Source organism: Anolis carolinensis, unplaced genomic scaffold (assembly GCF_035594765.1).
Source record: "Anolis carolinensis isolate JA03-04 unplaced genomic scaffold, rAnoCar3.1.pri scaffold_10, whole genome shotgun sequence".
Lineage (NCBI taxonomy): Eukaryota > Metazoa > Chordata > Lepidosauria > Squamata > Dactyloidae > Anolis > Anolis carolinensis.
In genome coordinates, this window is record NW_026943821.1 from 4,479,883 (window position 1) to 4,505,818 (window position 25,936).

General features: G+C 44.0%; 1 protein-coding gene across 1 annotated transcript in view; it reads left to right on the forward strand.

Moving 5' to 3' along the window:
• Window positions 1-13,742, forward strand: part of timm50 (translocase of inner mitochondrial membrane 50) — a 42,682-nt gene extending 28,940 nt beyond the window's left edge. The window contains exons 5-11 of the mRNA XM_003228378.4: window positions 3,277-3,335; window positions 4,732-4,851; window positions 5,835-5,939; window positions 8,252-8,350; window positions 11,757-11,913; window positions 12,800-12,906; window positions 13,186-13,742. Coding sequence (XP_003228426.1) covers window positions 3,277-3,335; window positions 4,732-4,851; window positions 5,835-5,939; window positions 8,252-8,350; window positions 11,757-11,913; window positions 12,800-12,906; window positions 13,186-13,287 — 749 coding nt within the window. The 3' untranslated portion in view covers window positions 13,288-13,742. The remainder of the gene's footprint in view (window positions 1-3,276; window positions 3,336-4,731; window positions 4,852-5,834; window positions 5,940-8,251; window positions 8,351-11,756; window positions 11,914-12,799; window positions 12,907-13,185) is intronic.
• The last annotated feature ends 12,194 nt before the right edge of the window (window positions 13,743-25,936 follow it).

The window sequence follows — 25,936 nt, forward strand, 5'->3', positions numbered from 1 at the left end:
GCTTCATATTCTCCCATTCACTGGAAAATATTGAGGTTACATTTTCTAATGCCAGACTTAATGGAAATCTGGAAGCAGCCACTTGGCACATGTGTTTTTTATTTAAAAGAATGTTTTATTGCGGTCCTTATAAAAATAATGTAGGTCTTTCCAGAATGGAGCGAAAACAGCATCTGCTATGACAAGCCAGTCAGTTTCAGAACTGTAAAACCAGTTCAAATAATAGTGGCAGAACCAGTATGACAAATTTATTTTATTTACATCATTTTTATACTGCCTTCCTCCCCAAGGGGACCCAAAGTGCTTTACAACATAATATACAAACAATGATCATATGTTAAAAATGATCAAACCCATAGAAATGAATGATGTCTTATTTTCAGGGAAACAGGGTAGCTTGATTCATCTCATATGAAGAAAACATTCAGTCTATCAAACATTAAAACATATTATTTAGTAATGACATGTACAATGAAATACAGTTTTCTGATTGAGGAAAACAGTTACTGTAATAATAATAATAATAATAATAATAATAATAATAATAATAATAATAATAATCCAAAATACATCACACAGTCCCAGACACTTGGGAAGTGTTCGACTTGTGGTTTTGTGAAACGAAATCCAGCATATCTATCTTGTTTGCTGTGTCATACAACGTCGTTGTGTCAATAATAATAATAATAATAATAATAATAATAACTACTTTATTTTTATACCCCGCCCCATCTCCCCAATGGGGACTCGGAGCGGCTTACATGGGGACCAAGCCCGAAACATACAGCAATAAAACGATAAAACAATTACTCCAACAGTAAAACATCAATATCAATAAAACCATCATAAAAATCAACATACAGCATAAAATGTACTCAATTACTGTATATACTCGCGTATAAGCCGACCCAAATATAAGCCAAGGCACCTGATTTTATCACAAGAAAACTGGGAAAACATTGACAATAATGATAGAATGTAAATTTAAAATCCCATCAACGATGCAAACTTTTTTTGTTTTGTAACTTGTGAAATCTAAGCCAGACCAAGCCATTTTTCTCTCCACTCAACAGCATGGTGTCATTCCAAGTTTTTTCTAAAGCAAAATTGCATTTAAAACGATGAAATTGATATTGGCTGCCTTCTGTGTGCATTTTAGATGGATATATATGTTTTGCCTTGAATTCCAGCATACAAGCCTGGGCTGCGGCATTGACACCTGAAGCCATTTCCCCCAAGGGCCTGCCAAGGCAGCCTTTGGGCCCCAGCTGCTGGGCTCGAATTATCATAAGAATGGCTCCCAAATTACGCCTCATTCAGGGGGCTTGTCTTTGATTGATTAACTTACAGTTTCTGTTTGAATAACCCTGGCCGCTCCCTCAAATCTCGGAGGGATAGTTCACCCAGCCGCTCACACGCTCTTTCTTCTTCGCCAGCCTGACCTCTGCGGCAGCGAAGGCCTGTCGTTGGAAAAGCCATTAGTATTCTTTAGGGAAGACGGGGCTCGAGCCCTGCATATGTTCAAGCTGCATCAGGTGGCTTTTGTATTATTATAGTTATTTCTGCCAAGGAGGGGTTGAATCGCTATCCTCGGACCTGGGAGCAATTAATAGCCATCCTTGTCGACATCAGACTTGGATTATTACTGAACAGCTGCACCGAAATGTGGCTTCCTCGCTTCTGATAACCTTTGTCACCGAGAAGGGATTATTTTCCTTACCAATGGCAGCATGATTGGAGTTGTTGTTATGATGATGATGTTTATTTCTGTTCTTCTTTGTCTCTCTAAAGAGAACCAGAGCAGCTAACACTAACAACAATACAATGCATAATTTAAAACCTGAAAAACACACAAACATTAAAATAGAATGAAACAGTGGAACTTTTCAAAATAAACCAGTAAAAACCTATCCGTATACCTGAAACAGAATGGTTGGACACAAAGGAATATACTGAAGGTTCCATTGAAAGTACAGTAGAGTCTCACTTATCCAACACTCTGGATTATCCAACGCATTTTTGTAGTCAATGTTTTCAATATATCATGATATTTTGGTGCTAAATTCGTAAATACAGTAATTACTACATAGCATTACTGCATATTGAACTACTTTTTCTATTAAATTTGTTGTATAACATGATGTTTTGGTGCTTAATTTGTAAAATCATAACCTAATTTGATGTTTAATAGGCTTTTCCTTAATTCCTCCTTATTATCCAACATATTTGCTTATCCAACATTCTGCCGGCCCGTTTATGTTGGATAAGTGAGACTCTACTGTACCCAATAATTCTGTCTCCAAAGATTCAACCATGGCTTCCATTTGGACTGAATGACTATGGACTGAAGCGCCATGTTATCGCGCTGTGATTGTTATGTATTTTATATTGTGTATTTTATACTATTGTGTTGGTTATGTATTTTATATTGTGTATTTTATATACTCTCCTGCCAACCTAGCAGTTCGAAAACATGCCAATGTGAGTAGATCAATAGGTACCGCTCCAGCAGGAAGGTAATGGCGCTCCATGCAGTCATGCCAGTGGCCACATGACCTTGGAGGTGTCTACGGACAACGCCGGCTCTTCGGCTTAGAAATGGAGATGAGCACCAACCCCCAGAGTCAGATATGACTGGAGTTAGCGTCAGGGGAAACCTTTACCTTTATCTTATTTTATATACTGTTGTATTTTATTGTATGTTGTTGGCCTTGGCCCCATGTTAGCCGCCCCAAGTCCCTTCGGGGAGATGGGGTGGGATATAAAAATAAACTTATTATTATTATTATTTATTAAAATAGCCTCCATATATCCCTCTGTATCTACCGACTCTGCATCCACGGATTCAACTATCCACAGCTTGAAAAAGTTATAACGATCCCAAAAGTAAACCTTTGCTATTTCATATAAAGGACACCATTTTATCGTTGTCTATAATGGGACTTGAACATTAATGACTTAATGGGACTTGACTGCATTTTCACAGTAAAATGTCAAATGTGTCACTCTTCCCAACCTGACATACTCGAAGTTGTAGCTCTTGGTTTTGAGGGAGCTGAAACTGTTCTGTAAAAATCACATTTCCAAGCCATTAGAGTTAGAACAGGTTAGAAATTGGTTTCAAAATGTGGCACGTAAACAGGACTGGTTCTGGCCATTCTTACACGCATGTACCATTTATCCTTGGCAAAAACGTTCCTTAGACTTAGAGGAATCTGTTCATATCTGTTATAGTATGTACCATCTGTTTGTTTCTTTTTCCCAATTTCGCTTCAGATCCCGTGGTGATTCAGCAGCTCCGGAGGTCATACAAATACTTCAAGGATTACCGGCAGGTAGGTAGTCGTGTTCCTTTGTGTGCCCACAAAGTTGCCTTATCGATTTATGGCAACCTCATGAATATCACAGGGTTTTCTTAGGCAGTGGTTTTACCAGTTGCTTCCTCTGAAATAGAGCCTGCAGCACCTGAGATTTGTTCTTAGCCATTTCCATCCAAGAGCAATGTTTCCATTTTGTTTCTCAAATGTAATACCCAAAAATAACATTCCACAAGCAACAATATTGAGCAAAAGTTATTTCTTTGCAGGATGATGTTGTCACTTAAGACAGACAATTTCAAATAACTGTAACCATAGCATAGGTGCAAAATTGAGTCCACAATAAGATCTCAGGGTCTATAGGGGGATATGTTCCTGGATTTTGCGTGGATACGCATAATCACAAATAATTGTGAAGTACCACTGGCCCAAGAATGACATAGAGTTGCACTGGAAGACCTAGAAAATGTCTTTGTTAGATGGGAATAAATGATATCACAGAGACCAGCTATGGATACAGGGGTCATGCTATGGTTACTTAAGTTCCATGATGATGATGATGATGATGATGATGATGATGATGATGATGATGATGATGATGATGATGATGATGATAATGCCGCCTCCATCTCCCCAATGGGGACTCGGAGCGGCTCACATGGGGCCAAGCCCAGCATATCATATAATATCATAAAATGAATAGTGAAGACAAGCATCAATGTTAAAAACTAATTAAGTCATAATTTAAATAAAACATAATAAAAATAAAAATATTAAAGCAATCATTTGAGGCATTAAAAGTCTAGTATAGCACAACAATATGGGTGACAGTCAAACTGAGGAGAGAATGTCTATGTCAAAATAGAACATATATCCAAAAGACAAGACAGGTACGGTGATAAATCTGGAATGGAAGACAAACTATAAAATGACAGGGAGTTCCGTAGTGTTCAATAAGAAGCTGTGTTTGGATTGACACCAGAATGAACCACAACAAAGAAGGCTTCCCTTCTCTTCTCCCCAGTCGGTCAATACAGCCTGGTTGGTTGTTAAAAAGGGTATTGTAGAAAGAAATGTATAGCTGAATTCTGTGTGTTGCTAATGCTAGTTCTGAACTAATGAGGTAAAACCAACAGCCCTAAGATACTGGCACATCCACATGCCATCTTGTGCTCTCACTCCTGAATGAAGTATCAGCTGTTCAAAAAATGAATTTAGTCACACCTCACTTAAAGGATTGGACTTGATCTCTTCTTCTTTTTTCTGTTAGCATTTGTCTAAGAGAGGGAGAAAACTACATTGGAAAGATGCTGTAAATCTAATCTCTGAGCCAAGCTAAGTCACTTTGCCAGGAGCCTGTTATTCATTCTTGCTTTTTATTGAGACAAGTTCTCTGCTGACTTTTCTTTTCCAGATGATCATTGAGCCCACCAGCCCGAAGCTGCTCCCAGACCCCCTGAAGGAACCCTATTACCAGCCCCCTTACACTTTAGTCATCGAACTCACGGATGTCCTCCTCCACCCAGAATGGTCGGTGAGTTGCCATTTTGATGGTTTTAAGGAGGTGTTTTTTTAAAGTGTTGGGCTTTTACAGCTTAGATCCAGAAAAGGTCATATTTCCCCTTAATGAGCCTTTGCTTAATCTTATGATCTGTGTTGGAGGCTTTTCTCTTGGTCCCACCACTTTCACTGGCCCATCTGTTGCAGACATGGGCATCAGGGCCTTTTGGGTGGAACTCAATCGAGATAAAAGTGGGTTATAAAGAAGATGATGATAATGGTGGAGGAACGGTCTTCCAAGGGAGGCTTTGTTGGCTCCTCTGAGAGTGAGAATCCCAGGAAGGGATGTTTCCCTAGTACAGTAGAGTCTCACTTATCCAAGCTAAACAGGCCGGCAGAAGCTTGGATAAGCGAATATGTTGGATAATAAGGAGGGATTAAGGAAAAGCCTATTAAACATCAAATTAGGTAATGATTTTACAAATTAAGCACCAAAACATCATGTTATACAACAAATTTGGCAAAAAAAAGTAATTCAATACACAGTAATGTTGTAATTGCTGTATTTACGAATTTAGCATCATGATATATTAAAAACATTGACTACAAAAATGGCTTGGATAATGCAGACGCTTGGATAAGCGAGGCTTGGATAAGTGAGACTCTACTGTATTTGTCCTCCATGATTTCTGCAATGAGTCTTGTGTTGCATTTTATTTCTCTGAGTAATATTTTCTGCATGTCCCTTTCATTCTCTATTACTGGCTCAGTTTTAAAAGATGTTGTTGATGCTCCACTTTTCCCACTGCCTTACATACATCTTCCAAGGTTATAGTGCACTCCTGCCCATTATTTTCCTACCCTCTTTTCTCCTTCTCTCTGGCATTTGGATTTCTCGTTCCTGAAGCTCTGCTGTTAATGTACCACTGTTGTATTGGTTTGTCGTTGTGTCCTCTGTGTTGCCTCTTCTCTCCTGGTTCTGATTCCTCTTCTTCGTTTTCCCTGTTCTGTCCTCAGCTTGTGACCGGCTGGCGCTTCAAGAAGAGGCCGGGCATTGATAACCTCTTCCAGCAGTTGGCCCCCCTCTACGAGATCGTCATCTTCACCTCTGAGACAGGAATGGTGAGTGTCCCTCAGTGGCACCCAGCCAATTGTGATCCAGCTTGTTAGCATAGTGAACACTTCAATAATTTGCTATGGGAGCCCTGGAACCAATGGCAAGGCTTCACATTATCACCAGAACCATTAATGCCAGAAGCTTCAGGCAGGCCCCTACCCTCCTCTCATTCCGGAAGAGCCTAAAAACCTGGCTCTTCGAGGATTAATCTTTGTAGGTTGATTTATCTGCCCACTCAACAATAGGATGCCTGGTCATAATTACTTGCACTTTACTGATTATTTTGCCATGAAACTACCTCTCCCATGTGATGTCTTTCTGCACTTTGGCCCAGAACTGTTTTTAGCCTCCCGTTTTTAATATTTTATGCAATACATTGATTTTTATGACTGTTTTATTGATGTTGATGTCTTATCGATGTGAAAAATTGTTTTTACTGTTTTATCGTTGTTGCTGTATTTTATGTCGGGCATGGCCCCATGTAAGCCGCTCCGAGTCCCTCTGGGGAGATGGGGCGGGGTATAAAAATAAAGTTATTAGTATTAGTATTTCAAAAGGGAAAAAGGTCATACTGAGATCTGGGTGTCAACTTCTGGCAGAGGAATCCTATGTGCCATTTAGATAGAGAGGATGCTCCTAAGCTAGGCATGGACACAAGTCAGCCCTCTGGCTGTTAGGAATTGTGGGAGTTGAAGTCCAAAACACCTGGAGGGCTTTCTTTTCATGTCAGAAGCAACCGGAATTGCTTCTGGAGTGAGAGAATTGGCCGTCTGCAAGGACGTTGCCCAGGGGACGCCCGGATGTTTTGATGTTTTTCCATCCTTGTGGGAGGCTTCTCTCATGTCCCCGCATGAGGAGCTGGAACTAATAGAGGGAGCTCATCCGCGCTCTCCCCTGGTGGGATTCGAACCTGGCAGCCTTCAGATCAGCAACCCAACCTTCAAGTCACGAGGCTTTTATCCCCTAGGCCACTGGAGGCTCCTACCTGGTGGGCTGGTTTGCCCATGACCCCCCCCCCCCCCAAGCCTTCCGCAGGGCTGCAGAATGCAGAGTGGTTGGCCTGCTTCAAGCTCCTTCTTCCCCACTCTCCTTTCTCACGCTTGAGTGGCAGAAGGGAGTGTGCCGGGGCTCATTTGAATGTCTATGGGGTGCTTTTCAGCCCATTGAATCGGGGCTGTTCCTGTGCTAATTGAGTGGGCCTGTCTTGGGAGAGAAAACAACAAGCACACGGTCAGGAGATGCCCAGTCTGAGTGGGGAGAAGGCAAGGAGGCAGTGCTGAGCCCTTCTCTGCTCCTTGGCCCATAGAAGTTCTCTAAGCCTGGTCCCATGCAGCAGTGACCTCTATGTTGTGGCCTGTGGCTCTAGGAAGCCACGTGAGATGACTGTGAGCCTTTAATCTGCATTTTCCCCAGTTTCATCAGTAATAACAACAAACCATGTTAGCAATGCAGTACACTGCAGCCAGTGAATGAGCCGAAACGGACTCTCATGACTGGCCAGCCTGTTGTCAAAAGCCAAAGAGAGATGAAGCTTCTTCCTTTGGTTTTTGACAAACAGTTTGGATGATCATGGGAGTCGCATGTTTCAAATGAACAATCGAATGGGACTATGCAACAAAGAAATTGCAATATTTACCCATGTTCCGGCATCATTTGTGTTGTGGTAATCTCTGAGCGGTTAGACTCAATTTAACCCTCTCTGGGGGAGATTCCACCAAAATGTAGCAGAGTGGCAAAAGCAAAACTTTCAAATGCAGCAGTTACTTACACGTGGTGAGCAAAGAGTAGCCTTTCAGCTTAGGATGGCAATCGATTGCAGAGGCTCAATAAAAATTCAAAAAGCATTTATTCAGGTAAAAAGAACTGTAGATAGAAAGGCTTGGAAGCTGTCTAGTCTACTCTAGACTGATTTCTAAGGAAAAATAAGAAAGGAAAAATAACAAACATCTAAATAGTTACATCTTGCTTGGAGGGACAGCAAGACGCTGTGGTTAGCTTGAAGAACAAAGGAAACAGAGACTGAACCAAAATGATTCACCACCTCCAGTTTATTGGGGCCATAAAACATTCTGACCAATGAGAAGTTAGTGTCCCTGAAGATTCACATTTCTACTAACTTCAAAGTAAGGGATGTGACATAAACAGGATAGAGGGAAACACAGTAAAGCCTATCTAGGCATGCTTTGGAAACAGGGAAAGGATTCCCTCAATCTAACTCTATCATCTATCTGACTACATTTAGACTTGAGTAGTCCAGGGTGATTCCCAACAATTTGAGCCTGCCGGATAATTCTGTTTACCTTTTTCCGTGTTCCAGACTGCCTTCCCACTCATTGACAGCGTCGACCCCCACGGGTTCATCTCCTACCGGCTTTTCCGTGACGCCACCCGCTACATGGATGGGCACCACGTGAAGGTATCGCTTGCGAAATTCTTGAACCTTGATTTTATGTGAAGAACTACATTTTACTACCTCACTTTATACAAAGGGACTTGAGTATCAACAGATTTGGTTGTCCATGGTGATCCTGGAACCAAACCCCAGCAGATCTCAAGTACGTTGTCATCCACCGGATCCACACTGCCAAGGTTAGGTCCTGAGGAATCATCCATCAAAGTTTCTTTCAAGATACTGTATATACTCGAGTATAAGCCGACCCGAATATAAGCCGAGGTACCTAATTTTACCACAAAAAACTGGGAAAACATTTACTCCAGTATAAGCCGAGATACCAATGAAATTACATTAATTGAGGCATCAATAATAATAGAGAAAAATAATAATAGAGAAAAATAATAAATATACCAGATATACTTGAGTATAAGCCAACCTGAATATAAGCCCATCAGGACCCTCACCCGAGTATAAGCCTAGGAGGTTTTTTTTTCAGTCCTAAAGAAGGGCTTATACTCGAGTATGGAGCCCCAGTAGCAAAGTGCGTTAAAGCACTGAGCTGGAGACCGAAAGGTCCCAGGTTCAAGCCCTGGGAGCGGCGGAGCGGCCGCTGTTAGCTCCAGCTCCTGCCAACCTAGCAGTTCGAAAACATGCCAATGTGAGTAGATCAATAGGTACCGCTCCTGCGGGAAGGTAAGGGCGCTCCATGCCGTCATGCCGGCCACATGACCTTGGAGGTGTCTACGGACAACGCCAGCTCTTTGGCTTAGAAATGGAGATGAGCACCACACCCCAGAGTCAGACATGAATGGACTTAATGTCAGGGGGAACCTTTACCTTTACCTTATACTTGAGTATATACAGTAACTTTTGGCAGGGATGGAAGGCAAAAGAAGATGGCCTACAACAGGCATGGGCAAAGTTCCAGGTGTTTTGGACTTCAACTCCCATAATTTCTCACAGCCGGTTGGCTGTTAGGAATTGTAGGAGTTGAAGTCCAAAACAACTGGATGGCCAGGTTTGCCTAAAAATGCCAATAGGACTTGATTGAGGGGGCATTGTTTTGCCTGCTTGGTCATAGCTCTGACCCATCTCCACATGTGCATGGAAGGCCCAAAGACAGGGCCCAGATGCCAGATGCTCCCTCATGCTTCGCAGTGCAAGTCCTGTGGGTCCCCCCACCCGCACAATAGAGTGGTGATGGCTTTGTGGGGCTTGGCTTTGCAGCGTGTCTTCCTTCTGTTGATCCTCCCCCCTTCTCCTCCCATCTGCTGCCCTGGAGCCGGCCGGGTGCCCCTTTCTCTCTGACGTGCGCTTACTTACCATCACTGCGTCGTCGTCGTCCTGATTGTTGCTTTTCTTTCCTTTCCCTTAAGCAGGGATGATGGAGTTTTCCTCTCCGTCCTGCTGTTCCTCAGATGGTTGGACGGGGGGGGGGGGGGGGGGGGGAGGGCGGGGGGGTGTGTGTTTCACTTATTGCATTAAAGTTGAAGGGGAAAGTATGATAGGAAGAGAGGGTTGGAATTGCCCAAAGGGAATGTGTTGGATAACACTATATGACACATTTTTTGTTCCTGGATTGTAAGTGTCATTTTCTAATTGGTTCTATCATAAAAGCATGGGAAAAGTTTATTAAACTGTAAAAATGTTGTTGCTGGACATCCTGCAGCACATTTTGCTATAGCTTCCTAATGAATATCTCATTGAGTCTCAACCACTTCAACCTAATAATACAGTATACACAACTCTTTATTGATTAGTCACTTTTGACCATATCAAAACATGTAAAACATACTGTACACACTTACGCATACATACAATAAAACCATGTAAAGATACAAAACATCCCGACCTGCGGCCTAATAACCCGCTGCTAGACAAATACTGAGTAAAAAGGTTAAAATTAGTAATTTCCTAAGGTAAGGTTTGAACGAGGACAGGGGTAAATAAAACAAGTGTCTTGTCCATAGTAAATTTTAAGTTTGGATTTTGTTAATGGCAATAATGTATCAGCTCTCAGCTTCCAAGTTCCACTTTAATAATACAGTAGAGTCTCACTTATCCAAGCCTCGCTTATCCAAGCCTCTGGATTATCCAAGCCATTTTTGTAGTCAATGTTTTCAATATATCATGATATTTTGGTGCTAAATTCGTAAATACAGTAATTACAACATAACATTACTGCGTGTTGAACTACTATTTTTGTCAAATTTGTTGTATAACATGATGTTTTGGTGCTTAATTTGTAAAATCATAACTTAATTTGATGTTTAATAGGCTTTTTCTTAATCCCTCCTTATTATCCAACATATTCACTTATCCAAGCTTTTGCCGGCCCGTTTAGCTTGGATAAGTGAGACTCTACTGTAACAACAACTTTATTTTTGTACCCCACCTCCATCTCCCCAAGGGGACTTGGGGCAGCTTACATGGTGCCAAGCCTGGGTAATTGCAATAGACAAAGTAAAACACATCAAAATAAAAGTACAAAATTATACACATTAACATGGTAATATTAAAATGGTGACCATAGTAAGGTAAGGTAAAGGTTTCCCCTGATGTTAAGTCCAGCCATGTCTGACTCTGGGGGTTGGTGCTCATCTCCATTTCTAAGCTGAAAAGCCGGCGTTGTCCATAGACACCTGCAAGATCATATGGCTGGTATGACTGCATGGAGCGCCGTTACCTTCCCGCCAGAGCAGTACCTATTGATCTACTCACATTGGCATGTTTTCGAACTGCTAGGTTAGCAGGAGCTGGGCTAACAGTGGGCGCTCACTCCGCTCCCCGGATTCAAACCTGCAACAGTATGTTTTAAAGTTTGTTAGTTGTTTAGAGTCCTGAACAGGACTTTGAAAGTTGAGAGTCCCCTAAAACTAAGTAATGGGGACATTTAAATAGTGACGATGGCAGGCCACAAAAGCAAAGAGCATTGTGGAAATCAGGCTGGGGAAGGTGGCAGACTGGAATCGGCATGTTTAAATATTTGAAGGGTGACATAAAGCAGAGGGAGCAAGCTTATTTCCTTCTGCCCTGGGGACTAGGACTCAATGGAGCCATGGGTTCAAATGGCAGGAAAGGAGATTCCAGCTGAGCAATAGAAAGAAGAAGAGCTGTTCAACAGTGAGACTCACTGCCTTGGAGTCTGGTAGAAACTTTCTTTGGAGGCTTTTAAATAGAGGCTAGATGGCCATCTATCAAGAGGGCTTTACTTGTGCTTTTCCTGTATGGCAGAATAGGGTTGGACTGGATGGTCCTTGGGATCTCTGCCAGCTCTGTGATTCCAAGTGCAGAAGTATTGGACTTCAGTAGGCCATCCAGTGTAAATGTTCCCACTTCTCTCCCCATGTGAAAAACTGTCTTGAATGCCAGTGTGAATTGTTCCCCTTCTATTCCTTTGTCGTTGTCATCATCATCCGTCTCCTAGGATATCTCCTGCCTGAACAGAGACCCAGCCAAAGTGGTGGTAGTGGACTGCAAGAAGGAGGCCTTCCGCCTGCAGCCCTACAACGGCATGGCGCTGAAGAAATGGGATGGGAACTCAGATGACCGGACCCTCTTCGACCTCTCTGCCTTTCTGAAGAGTAAGGAGGAAAGGACATTGGAGGGGAGGCTAGTGGGGAAGCCAGGGCGAGAGCTGCCCCAAGGGCCTTCTAGCTACCAAAATGAGGAAATTGACATATGTCATTCAGACTGTCAAACATACCTTTCTTTGTGTTTTGAAAGCACTGGAAGTTTTCTATATTGTGGTTTGAGGCAAGGGTCATAATGTGCATCTTCTGGAGTCGGTTGCATTCCTTTTCACTCCCACAACTGTGTAAATAGGCCTTTTATGAGCATTTCAATACTTCATCCAAAGAAGGTGGTTTATAATTTCTGCAAAAATACGAGGGTTATCCAGAAAGTAGATTACACTTTGGAATAAAAAATGAACAACGTATAGGAGAAAACATTTACCATATGCAGTTGAAAGCCACACCCAAATACCACTTCTCAACATAGTCGCCATTCAAACCTAGGCACTTATCATAGCAATGAATGAGCTTGGCAACTCCTTCCCCACAAAACTCTGCTGCTTGCATCCTCAACCAGCCGGTCACCCCTTTCTGCAGCTGCGCATCGTCGCCAAAACACTGCGTTGAGGACGCAAGCGGCAGAGTTTTGTGGGGAAGGGGTTGCCAAGCTCATTCATCGCTATGATAAGTGCCTAGGTTTGAATGGCGACTATGTTGAGAAGTGGTATTTGGGTGTGGCTTTCAACTGCATATGGTAAATGTTTCTCCTATACTTTTCATTTTTAATTCCAAAACATAATCTACTTTCTGGATAACCCTCCTACAAACTAGCTAGTCTTAAAAGTGCTGCCACACCACTACTACTACTGCTATTACTACTACTACTTCTTCACTTCCTCCTTTATTATGGTTGAGCTTTGAGGCGATGCTGCTACAACTCTTTGTTTGCCTGCAGCTATTGCCTTGAGTGGAGTGGAAGATGTCCGGTCGGTGCTGGAGAATTACTCCTTGGAGGACGATCCCTTGGAGGCCTTCAAGCGCAGGCAGACCCAGCTGGAGCAGGTGAGAGGGAGGCTTGCTGGTTTTATTACTTGTGGGTTGAATAGGTTCTCTGGCCATCTCTGGAGCAGGCAGGGGCAAATATCGGTTCTCTGCAACTCATAACAGCATCCCAACTGTTAGGAATTGTGGGAGTTAACATCTAAAACAACTGGAGGGCTGAAGTTTGCCCATGCCTGCTCTATGGGGGGAATTGTGGGATAGAAATAAAGATGATTTATTCTGTGATGAAATTTCAACCAGCTGTGCCAGCACGCTTAGTTTTTGTGACTTTTCTTACAGGAAGAGCAGCAACGCCTTTCTGACCTCACTCAGCACAAGAAGCAGCAGCAGTTTCTGGGCTCCTTGGCAAGCCGGCTGTGGCCACGCTCCAAACAGCAGTGACGCAGGCGCCGTGAATGGGCCACCGATAGACTTCTTGGCTGCCCCGGTCCCTCACCTGGGTGCCCTCCGGGGAAGGCGTGGACTGTGGCCCAAACATGACTCAAGAAGTGGCCTCTCTTCTTATACCTTCTTAGCAATATTCTGCCCGGGGTTTAGATGGCTGCATACATCACTGAGCCTTTTCCTGGGGAAAGACTCCTCCAAAGGAGAACATATTGTGGCCCATTGAGCTGATTCTTTTGTTCCGTACCCGAGGAAGCATGCTTCAGCATCATAGCCAGGAAAGGGGAAATTGGGGGTTGGGGGAGGGTTGCTCCTAGTTAACTTCTGGGTCAGTCATTGATCCACGTATCATGTTCCGCTCAGAAGGCTGGGCCCCGCACGGTTCTCCCATTGGGATGAACAGGAATGAATGTTGGGTGTACTCTTCAAATAAATGGTCATCTTTATAGTGACGGCATTAGCTCCTGTTTCCTGTTTCCCACAAAGTGAACGATCTTGGCTTCAGCAAGGCCATCTGTGTAGATCTTTAAACTCCTAATAAAGTTGCATTTTGTAGAGGAGGTGAGAGTTTCCAGGACAGCCTTCAAATAAGCAAGTTGCACTGGGTCCCACCTTGAGAAAACTATACAGAAAAGTTCACTCTTCTCTTCATCCCAAGCTCAGAACGGGATGTAAACAGGAAAGATAGCTGGCTGGCATTCTCTGAATAAAGGAAAGGAGAATCATGGGCTTTTTGAGAAGAGAAGCAGTATGTTGTCCTGGGCATATTTGACTTCGCTTGCACTGTGGCCACATTTCTTGACACAACTGTAATTCGCAGAAACCTCCAGTCTTAGACGTGCAGAATTTTGTTGAGACCCAAGATTGTTCTGCATCGTATGGATAGTATACATGGCGGACTTTATAACAAATATGGAAAATGCAGGGGCTTGAGAGTTTCCCCTTTTGTTAGTGAATAGGCAGAACCTACGAGAAAAAACACCCAGTTTCACACACCAGCTCTATATTCCTTGTGGCCAACGAACTGGGCAGGAAATTATGAAACCAACAAATCTGCTCACAAAAAGTATTTAGGAGGAAAAGCGCATGAGACTAGTTCCCTAAAACCACCATCTGTCTTTCCCACCTACGTGCAGCTTGGAAACTTGGCTAAAATTAGCCTCCCCATTTGTATCAAAGAAGGAGGAGGAGGATTGTTTAACCCACCCATAAAAACAGTAATGGTCTCCTTGTGCAGAAACATGCAACGGGCTCTCAAATCATGTTGGGGACAAATAGCTGCTGAAACTTTATACTCTATTCAACTTGAACGAGAGCATTAGTGTGGCCGAGATGACTGAAAAAATGCTCTGCTACTGAGTATTGCTCGTCCTTTCTGTGTGCCCAAATCATAGAACATCCTCATTCTTGCCTCCGGAATTAACACAACCGCAGCCTGGTGGGTCATTGGTGATATTTTCCTCTGTGGCCTCCTCTTTTTCATTCTTCCCCCCTTCAAGTCGTCCAGAATGCACTTCTTGCTGCAATATGGCCTTCCTTCCTTACCTTATTCTTCTTAGAAAGAATGTAATGTTGATTGCAAGAGGGAGAGATTTCCTGGCAGGAACCAGACCCAGATCTTTCCCACACTGCCACCCCCTTTTGCCTTCCTCCTTCCTTGAAAAAAAAGGCATTTCCGGGCTGTCTTAAGCCAAACATGGAGAGAAATAAACAACTGGTGATGAGGGGAGGGTTGATAGTGGAAGTTGAACACCCGCATGTCTGGAACATAAACAGGATGTGAACACGGAAGGACGTTGTTGTTGTTGTCGGCATCCCCTCCTGGTTGGTTTTTCAAGGCAAGGTTAGGCAGCGCTGATAACTCCCTTTCTTTGCTGCCAATAAAAACAAGGAGAAAATTGATTTTTTCATCGAATCATAAGAGTTTGAAGAGACGGCCTGAGCCACCCTGTCCAACCCTCTTCTGCTTGCAGGAAAAACACAAAGTCAGGACTTTTATGGCGTACTTAATAGTCCCCCACGACCTTCTGGCAAATAAACTAGTAAAATGTGGGCTAGACAAAACTACGGTTAGGTGGATCTGCAATTGGCTAAGCGAACGAACCCAAAGGGTGCTCACCAATGCGTCGTCTTCATCATGGAAAGAAGTGACAAGTGGAGTGCCGCAGGGCTCCGTCCTGGGCCCGGTTCTGTTCAACATCTTTATTAACGACTTAGACGAAGGGTTAGAAGGCACGATCATCAAGTTTGCAGACGACACAAAACTGGGAGGGAGAGCCAACACTCCAGAAGACAGGAGCAGAATTCAAAACGATCTTGACAGACTAGAGAGATGGGCCGAAACTAACAAAATGAAGTTCAACAGGGACAAATGCAAGATACTTCACTTCGGCAGAAAAAAATGGAAATCAAAGATACAGAATGGGGGACGATGCCTGGCTTGACAGCAGTGTGTGCGAAAAAGACCTTGGAGTCCTCGTGGACAACAAAAACATGAGCCAACAATGTGATGCAGCAGCTAAAAAAGCCAATGGGATTCTGTCCTGCATCAATAGGGGAATAGCATCTAGATCCAGGGAAGTTATGCTCCCCTCTATTCTGCCTTGGTCAGACCACACCTGGAATCACACTGTCCAATTTTGGGCACCACAGTTGAAGGGAGATGTTGACAAGCTGGAAAGCGTCCAGAGGAGGGCAACTAAAATGATCAAGGGTCTGGAGAACAAGCCCTATGAGGAGCGGCTTAAAGAGCTGGGCATGTTTAGCCTGCAGAAGAGAAGGCTGAGAGGAGACATGATAGCCATGTACAAATACGTGAAGGGAAGTCCTAGGGAGGAGGGAGCAGGCTTGTTTTCTTCTGCCCTGCAGACTAGGACACGGAACAATGGCTTCAAACTACAGGAAAGGAAGGAGATTCCACCTGAACATCAGGAAGAACTTCCTCACTGTGAGAAAGGCTGTTCAGCAGTGGAACTCTCTCCCCCGGACTGTGGTGGAGGCTCCTTCTTTGGAGGCTTTTAAGCAGAGGCTGGATGGCCATCTCTCGGGGGTGCTTTGAATGCGATTTCCTGCTTCTTAGCGGGGGGTTGGACTAGATGGCCCATGAGGTCTCTTCCAACTCTACTATTCTAGGATTCTATGATCTCCAGAAAGCCCCAAAACAGGTTGCTTTCCCGGTCTGTTGCTGAGAAAGGTCAGCAACAATTTGGAATGCCTGCCTCTTTCGGAGTCCTCTCGCTTTTCCTTCCAGGTTTCCGTATGGGACTCTTGTTTCTACAGATCCCCTTCTCTGTTGCCAGAATCATAAGATGGATTGCCTCTGGCAAAACGAAGCAGATGAGCGGGTCAGGGATTGTGACAAAGAAAGCAAAAAGGGCAAATCAAAGGAGGATACATTCAGCAAGCATCATGCTTACCAGGTGCCGAACAATGTTAACTTGATTGATCCCTCGCTTTGTTTCCTGCGCAAACCGGGACTCAAAAATGGTTTGCAAAACTGACTGGAGTCCCCCCACATGGGGAAAAAAGGCACGGGAAGCATAAAGTAAATAAATTAAAATTTTCAGTGATTACAGTATGGTGGCATACAAGTAAGAAGTCAACATTACAATGGAATGGGAGCCTCCAGTGGCCTAGGGGATAAAAGCCTTGTGACTTGAAGGTGCGGTTGCTGACCTGAAGGCTGCCAGGTTTGAATCCCACCTGGGGAGAGCATGGATGAGCTCCCTCTATCAGCTCCAGCTCCATTCGGGGACATGAGAGAAGCCTCCCACAAGGATGGTAAAACATCAAAAAACATCCGGGCGTCCCCTGGGCAACGTCCTTGCAGATGGCCAATTCTCTCACTCCAGAAGCAACTCTGGTTGCTTCTGACACGAAAAAAAATTACAACGGAATGAAAATCAAAATATGAAAATGCAAAACGTTTTTAAAGGATATAACGTACAGCGCAACCCTTGTATCCATAGGAGATATGTTCTGTATGTGGATAGAGGAAACCATGAATACAAGTCCACTGTGTATGGTAATTGTTCTGTAGTTAAAACTGTACAATTGAATTCTAGAAGCTTGTCTGGATACAAAAAAGTTTTCACTAGTTGATTGAAAAAAAATGTTTTGCTTAAAGGGAGTTCCACAATCTGGGGCAGCCACAGAAAAGGCCCTGTCTTGTGTTCCCAAAGGCCAAGCCTGAAACTATAAAACTTCTGTGGGTCTAGGCCAGGCAGGGGCAAAGTCTCTTAACTGGGGGGCTGCATGCTAGCACTCCCTGCTCGGAGGACTGGCTGCTTGGTGATGGAAGGAAGGAAAGAAGGGAAGGAGAAAGGAAAGAGAGAAAGAAAGAAGGACAAAAGGGAAGGATGGAAAGAGAGAGAGAGAGAAGGAATGTAAAGGGAAGGAAGGATGAAAGGGTGGAAGGGAAGGATGGAAGGAAAAGGGAAGAAAGGGAAGGAGGGAGGGAGGGAAGGATGGAAGGAGAAAGAGAGAGGGAAGGAAGGAAAGAAAATGGGAAGGAAGGATGAAAGGGTGGGAAGGGAAGGATGGAACGAAAAAGAGGAAGAAAGGTAAGAATAAAGGAAATGGATGGAAGAAAGGGAAGGAGGAAGGAAAAAGAAGGGAGGAAGAGAAGGATGGATGGAAGGAGAAGGGAAGGAAAGAAAAAAGGAAAGGAACGGAAAGAGAAAGAGGGAGGAAAGAGGGAAGGACAAAAGGGTGGAAAGGAAGGATGGAAGGAAGAGGGAGGAAAGAGAAGGAAGGAAAGACGAAAGGGAGGGAAGGAGAAAGAAAGGAAGGACGAAAGGGTGGAAGGGAAGGAGAAAGAGGGAGGGAAGGAGGAAGGAAAGGTAGAAGGAAGGAAGGATAGGTGAGGGAGAGGAGGGCCTGAGAAAAGAGCCCAAGGGTCCATATCCGGCCCCCAGGCCTGGCTTTGCCCAACCTGGTTTAGGCAAACCCATAAGGAGCAATATGATTTGGACCTCAAAGAGGCCTTTATGGCTTAATAACAATGTGAAACTGCATGGTTAGAATGTGTCCGGAGGTTGTCGAAAGACATCAACGTGAGAGCAAAGTCTGGAATTGCACCTTGCAATGCGCCGAGTGCGCCTGAGCATCATCAGGAGCCTTAAGTCTTGCAAGGAGGGCTGCTAATCTCTAATGCACGGCTGCTTTCTCACACAAGACTTCCTCAGACTCAGAAAAAATAAATAAGGGCCCATGCTGCCAAGGTCTTGTCTCATTGCTTCCTGTTTGGTGTGTATAATGAAGCCGTTTCCTGGACCTTTTGACATTACCTCACCCTCAAAGTGCTATTCTGTATCCCCCCCCCCCCCCGACTTCCCTACTCCCTAAATGAGTAAGAAAGAGGCGCTTGGAGCATATTGAGAAAAGTCTGAGAACAAAATAGCTGGGGTCTTTGTTAAGGAGTAGCGAATGCTGGGCCTTCTTAAGGACCTTGGTTGTATTGTAAGGACCATAAATCAGAAAAATAGTAAACTATTGCTTATGTAGTTTTGCCTGTGCATATGCCCCTCCCTTCCTGGGAGCTGGTGCCTTTCTCCAGAATGTTCCAAGACCAAAAGATAGCTTGAAATAAACAAGTTAGGTCATTGGTATCACTTATGCCAAGTAGGTGTGGAAGGTGAGGAAGACCCTCAGCCATTGGTCAATTTTAGATAAGCTGAGATATAAATTCTTTGTTTGCTACACACATGATGCGTAGCAATTGTAAGTCGCTTGGAGCACTCTGGTGGAGAGCGACTAATTAAGAAATAAAGTGAAGTGAAGTGAAGTGAATGTTGCGACGGCCATTTGCACAGTACGGACCTATTAGAGTGGGTACCTACGGCTGTTTTGCCTTATCATCAGCTGTGATAACAATAAAAGGCTCACCCGGGGACAGTGTGGATGAGCTCCCTCTATCAGCTCCAGCTCCATGCGGGGACATGAGAGAAGCCTCCCACAAGGATGGTAAAACATCAAAACATCCGGGCATCCCCTGGGCAACGTCCTTGCAGACGGCCAATTCTCTCACTCCAGAAGCAACTCTGGTTGCTCCTGACACGAAAAAGAAATTGCTCTCCTGGAATTCTCCGGCCTAGTCTCCAACAGTATAGTAGTATGAGTATTGGACCACAACTCCAAAGCAGAATTCAATTTTAGTTTGATTCCCCACTTTGGTTATGGAAACCCACTGGGTGGGTCACACACTCTCAGCCCCAGAAAATGCCATGATAAAGTCTCCAGAAATTGGAAGAAACTTGAATGCAAACAAGTTGTGCAACTCCTTCTGGCTGCACTGCTTCTGAGATCTCCATTCTGCATCTCTGTTCCTCCCAACTTTTCATTTACAGCGCTGGCTCCGTTCCTTTCTAATCTTGAATACAGAACGGAAGGAACCGAGCTGGCTGTCCGGACTCACAGCAGAGGTTTATTCACCCTGATAAAAGGGAGGGGGAAATGGGGGGAGGAGAGACACTAAGAGCAGCAGGATGGCTTCAGCTGTATGCTAATCCCAGCACCTGCCCCTTTAAAAAACTTTCAAGCCCCTGCCACAATATGGCAAGCCCTCGGGACTTTGAGTCTCACTGAAGTCAGTTGTTTCCTTCCGTGTTAAAGTGGTTATTTTACAAATGTATTAACCTCACCATCAGACATCCTCCAGTGCTCCAACCATCACAGTGACTCTAAGGCTGTCAGGTTTTTTGGGCAAGATTGCTATGGCCTTCCTCTGTCACTGAGTGGGTCTGCCTTGCCAAATGTGGGCCTGAACCCTTGTAAGACAATTACCTTCAATGGGTCCTGGCTCAGGAGGGAAATCAGGCAGAAAACCCAGTCTCGTGAGAGATGCAAAAAGCAAAGTTTATTTCCACCATAGCTATGAGAAGGCGGAACAGCCGTACACACCCACTTCACACGCAAAAGCATGTCGCAGCAAACAAAGAATATATATCTTGGCTTATCTAAACTTTACCAATTGCTGATGGTCTTCCCCACCTTCCACACCTGTTTTGGCACAAGTGATGTCAGTGACCTAACTTGTTTACTCTGAGCTTTCTTCTCTCCTTAGAACTTTCTGGAGAAAGGCACCAGCTCACAGGAAGGGAGGGGCATATGCAGAGGCAAAGCCACATAGGCAAAGGTTTACTATTTTCTGGCTTATGGTCCCTTCACCCTGACTTTCTACAGTCCACAAAACATTCGACTACCTTTTCTTTTCTGTGCCTTCAAGTTGCCTGATGTCGCTTTTATTGTTGAGTAGCTTCAAGTCGGAGCCTCCGGTGGCTCAGTGTGTTAAAGCGCTGAGCTGCTGAACTTGCAGAACGAAAGGTCCCAGGTTCAAATTCGGGGAGCGGAATGAGCGCCCGCTGTTAGCTCCAGCTTCTACCAACCTAGCAGTTCGAAAACATGCAAATGTGAGTACATCAATAGATACCCCTCTGGCGGGAAGGTAACAGCATTCTATGCAGTCATGCTGGCCACATGACCTTGGAGGTGTCTATGGACAACGTCGGCTCTTTGGCTTAGAAATGGAGATGAGCACCAACCCCCAGAGTCAGACACGACTGGACTTAACATCAGGGGAAACCTTTACCTTACCTAGCTTCAAGTCATTTCTTTCCTATGGCAACCCTAAAGTGAAACTACAGTAGAGTCTCACTTATCCAACATAAACGGGCCGGCAGAACGTTGGATAAGCGAAAATGTTGGATAATAAGGAAGGATTAAGGAAAAGCCTATTAAACATCAAGTTATGTTATGATTTTTACAAATTAAGCACCAAAACATGTTTTACAACAAATTGAGAGAAAAAACAGTTCAATACACTGTAACATTATGTAGCAATTATTGTATTTAGGAATTTATCACCAAAACATTGCAACGTACTGAAAACACTGACTACAAAAACATTGGCTACTAACAAATTGACTACAAATCAAGATAGAATTGTTACAGTAACAACATTGTTGGAAGTTAAATCCGTAAAAAGTTTAGTCCTTGCTGCCTAGAGAAACAGCTGTGGATCTGGGTGGAAGGCAGACTGCGTTGGATAATCCAGAACGTTGGATAAGTGAAGGTTGGATAAGTGAGACTCTACTGTATGGGGCATTTTTTCTGGGGCTGAGAAGGTGTGACCCACCCAACGTCGCCCAGTGGGTTTCTAGGGCTGCTCACAGCCTTCTTCCGTGGTGGCTCTTGCCTCCTCCTTTAAGAAGCATTTTTTATTTTGCCGGGAATAACCCGGTGTCCTGTTCCGAGTGCTGTAATTCAAGGAAGAGATGGACAAGGCGGAAAGTGTCCAGAGAGGGACCACTAACATAGACAAAGGTCTGGAAGCTAAGCTCTGCGATGAGTGTATTTGGGAGCTGGGTCTGTTTGGTTTGGAGAAAACAAGGCTGAGAGACGGGGCCATGATGGCCCATTGGCCATGTGAGTTTGAATACTTAAAAGGGATTCACAAGGGAGCAATGGATTTAAATAGACTCCACCTAAAGGAGACTCCACCTAAACTTTAGGAATGACTTCTGGGTGGTGGGAGCTGTTTAGCAATTGAATATGCTGCCTTGCTTCCTTCCCTGGAGATTTTCAAGCAGGGCTGGAATGGCTATATGTCGGGAGGGATTGCGTTGTGCATTCCCACCTGGCAGAATGGATTGGACTGGATGCTCTTTGGGGGTCCCTTTCGACAATGGAATATAACTACCTGAGAGTTCAGGGGAATCTCCTTCTCTGATGTTTTAAAGCAGAGTCTGGATGGCTATCTGTCGGGAAGGTTTGGGTTGTATCTTTCTGCCTGGACTGGATGGCTCTTGGGGTCTCTTTCAATTCAAGATTGTGAAGGGACCATAAAACAGAAAATAGTAAACTTTTACCTGTGTGGCTTTGCCTCTGCATATGCCTCTCCCTTCCTGCAAGCTGGTGCCTTTCTCCAGAAAGTTCCAAGACCAAATGTTAGCATGAAATCAACAAGTGAGGTCACAGGTATCACTCATGCCAAAGTAGGTGTGGAAGGTGAGGAAGACCCTCAGCCATGGGTCAATTTTAGATAAGCCAAAGGTATATAGTCTTTGCTTTTGCGGCGGCCATTTCCATGATACAGCCCTTTGGGGTATGTACGGCTGTTTGCCTTATCATAGCTGTGATAAACTTTGCTTTTTGCATCTCTCACGAGACTGGGTTTTTTGCCTGATTTCTCTCCTGAGCCAGGACCCATTGAAGGAAATTGTCTCACAATAGTGAGACCAACTTTTCCCTGCGTTTGTTTAATCCCAGCTTGGGAAATGCCATAGGGAGCTTTCCTTGCCTGGCTGTGACTTGCTCGAAGGGGGCTCCAAGCTCTCCTTTGGGCATGGCTGGTTCCCGCATGCTTTCTTTGTGCTTTCTGGAGTTGTTGTGAGGCCCCCACACGCACCCCCTTCCCTTCTTGCCACCATGTGTCCGGGTGTGAAAGAGCGTGCCTCCTCTTCAGCTGCCCTTCCCTGGGGGTGCCTTTTACACCTTCCAGGCGCATGTCAATGGTCTCACCTTCCCTGTTGCCTCTGACACTTTGGTCTGGCAAATGCATTGCGGCTTTGGGGCGGAGAGGAGAAAAGCGCAAGGTCTGGGAAAGCCATTAAGGGCCTGCTGTGCGGGATCTCAAACGAGGAAGGACATTCTGGCTTTTGCCAAATTGGATCGTTGGCCTCTTCTTTCGAGAGTCAAAGCATCCAACATGCAGAAAGCACTAGAACAGGGGTCACTTTTTTAAGTGGCGGGCCGATTCACAGTCCCTCAGACTGTTGGGGGGGCCGGACTAAGATGAAATAGTAAAAAATTAGGATTGTTTTTGGGTGCCTTCAAGTCATTTCAGACTTAAGTCAATCCTAACATAAGACCATAGGTAAACAAAGAGACGTCCAAAGACCATCTAGATGGTCTCATAAGACCATAGGTAAACAAAGAGACATCCCATCTAGATGGTCTCATAAGACCATAGGTAAACAAAGACACCTCCAAAGACCATCTAGATGGTCTCATAAGACCATAGGTAAACAAAGAGACGTCCCATCTAGATGGTCTCATAAGACCATAGGTAAACAAAGAGACATCCCATCTAGATGGTCTCATAAGACCATAGGTAAACAAAGAGACATCCCATCTAGATGGTCTCATAAGACCATAGGTAAACAAAGACACCTCCGAAGACCATCTAGATGGTCTCATAAGACCATAGGTAAACAAAGAGACGTCCCATCTAGATGGTCTCATAAGACCATAGGTAAACAAAGAGACGTCCCATCTAGATGGTCTCATAAGACCATAGGTAAACAAAGAGACATCCAAAGACCATCTAGATAGTCTCATAAGACCATAGGTAAACAAAGAGACATCCAAAGACCATCTAGATGGTCTCATAAGACCATAGGTAAACAAAGAGACATCCAAAAACCATCTAGATGGTCTCATAAGACCATAGGTAAACAAAGATATGTCCAAAGACCATTTAGATGGTCTCATAAGACCGTAGGTAAACAAAGAGACGCCCAAAGACCATCCAGATGGTCTCATAAGACCGTAGGTAAACAAAGAGACGCCCAAAGACCATCTAGATGGGTTTATAAGACCATCGGTAAGGAATGGGTGCCCCAAAGGCCATCTAGACAATCTCACAAAACCATAGGTAAGGAAAGGGACCTTCAAAATCCATCTAGACGATCTCATAGGACCATAGGTAATGAAAGTGACCTCCAAAAGCCATCTAGATGGTCTCATAAGGCCGTAGCTAAGCAAAGAGACCTTCAAAGACCATCTAGACAATCTCATAAGACCATAAGTAAGCAAAGAGATCTCCAAAGACCAGGTAGATTGAGGTCAACACTAAGTCTAAATTTTAGGACAGGGCCCAGGTCAATGACCTTGGAGGGTCACCTCCGGCCCACGGGCCTTAGTTTGGGGACCCTTGCACTAGAAAATGTGTTGTCGAAGGCTTTCATGGCTGGAATTACAGGGTTGTTGTGTGTTTTCCAGGTATATATCTCACAACCTCTGATGATGCCTGCCATAGATGTGGGTGAAACGTCAGGAGACAATGCTTCTGGAACATGGCCAGACAGCCCAGAAAACACACAATAACCCAGCAGTAGGAAACCTTTGAAAATACATGAAAATGCCCCCACAAAGAGCAGACAACTTGGGAAAGCAGCCAACTCTCCCTTTTTTAAACGGAGGCATTCAAAAATACCAGGGTTGTAAACAAACATTATGGCCGCATTAAAGAGTAGAGAATGTCAAAATATTGGCACAGGCCCCAAGGAGGCAGAAGAGAATGGGGCAATTCAGTCTTTTTTAGGGGAGGAAGAACAGGAAGAGAAAGCTTCCATCCCATCAAACCCTCTGGCAACAAATAAATGCAGAGACACAATGAGGAAACGAACGCCAAGCAGCTGTTACCATGTCAATATTTTAAGGAATTATAGTTGCAAATGGCTCTCTTTTTAGGCAACGAGGAATAGCATCCTGGAGCCTGGCATGGCGATGCCCATTAAGCACTGGTTTTGTTATGGGCCAGGCTGGCTTCTAAGTATGCCATCCATGATCCAAGCCCTGGGATGCCTAGCCATTGTGAGAGACCCGAGACCTGATTCTGTTGTTTATTCTATTTATTAATATCCCACTTTTCCTCTCCTACAAGAGACTCAAAGAGATATAATTAAGCACCAACTGCATCGCTCACAGCTTGTAATTCAACAGCCATAGAACATACAGTACTTTCCTCTTTGGAAGTGAAGAGAGAAAGCTTAAAGGTCAGGTAAAGTCTAGTCGTGTCCGACTCATTTTGGTGCTCATTTCCATTTCTAAGCCGAAGAGCCGGCGTTGTCCACAGACACCTCCAAGGTCATGTGGCTGGCATGAATGTATGTAGCATCCTTACCTTCCCGCCGGAGCAGTACCTATTGATCTACTCACATTTGCATGTTTTCGAACTGCTAGGTTGGCAGAAGCTGGAGCTGACAGTGGGAGCTTACTCCGCTCCCTGGATTCGAACTGCCGACCTTTCGGTCAGTAAGTTTGGCAGCTCAGTGGGAGGAAGGGGAACATGAGCAACAACAGTGGCAAAAAAGCCAATGGGATTATGGCCTGCATAAATAGGACTATAGTGTCTAGATCTAGGGAAGTCATGCTATCCCTCTATTCCAGGGGTCCCCAAACTAAGGCCCGGGGGCCGGATGCGGCCCTCCAAGGTTATTTACCTGGCCCCCGCCCTCAGTTTTATAATATAATATTTTTATATCAGTTTTAATAATATAATATATTGTATATACATATAATATTGATAATAATATTATAATGTTATACAATATAATACTAATAATAATACCATATAATAATATTAATTATATGTTCTATATTACATATAATATTACAGTATAGTTGTATAGTTCAATATAATAATATATAATGCTAATATTGTGCTCTGTTAATAATAGAATATATTGTATGTACATACAGCAGCTCTGAGTCCCCTTCGGGGTGAGAAGGGTGGGATATAAATGTAGTAAATAAAGGTAGTAAATAAATAATTAATTTTAGACTTAGGCTCACCCAAAGTCTGAAATGACTTGAAGGCACACAACAACAACAACAACAATCATAATTAACTTGACTATCTCTT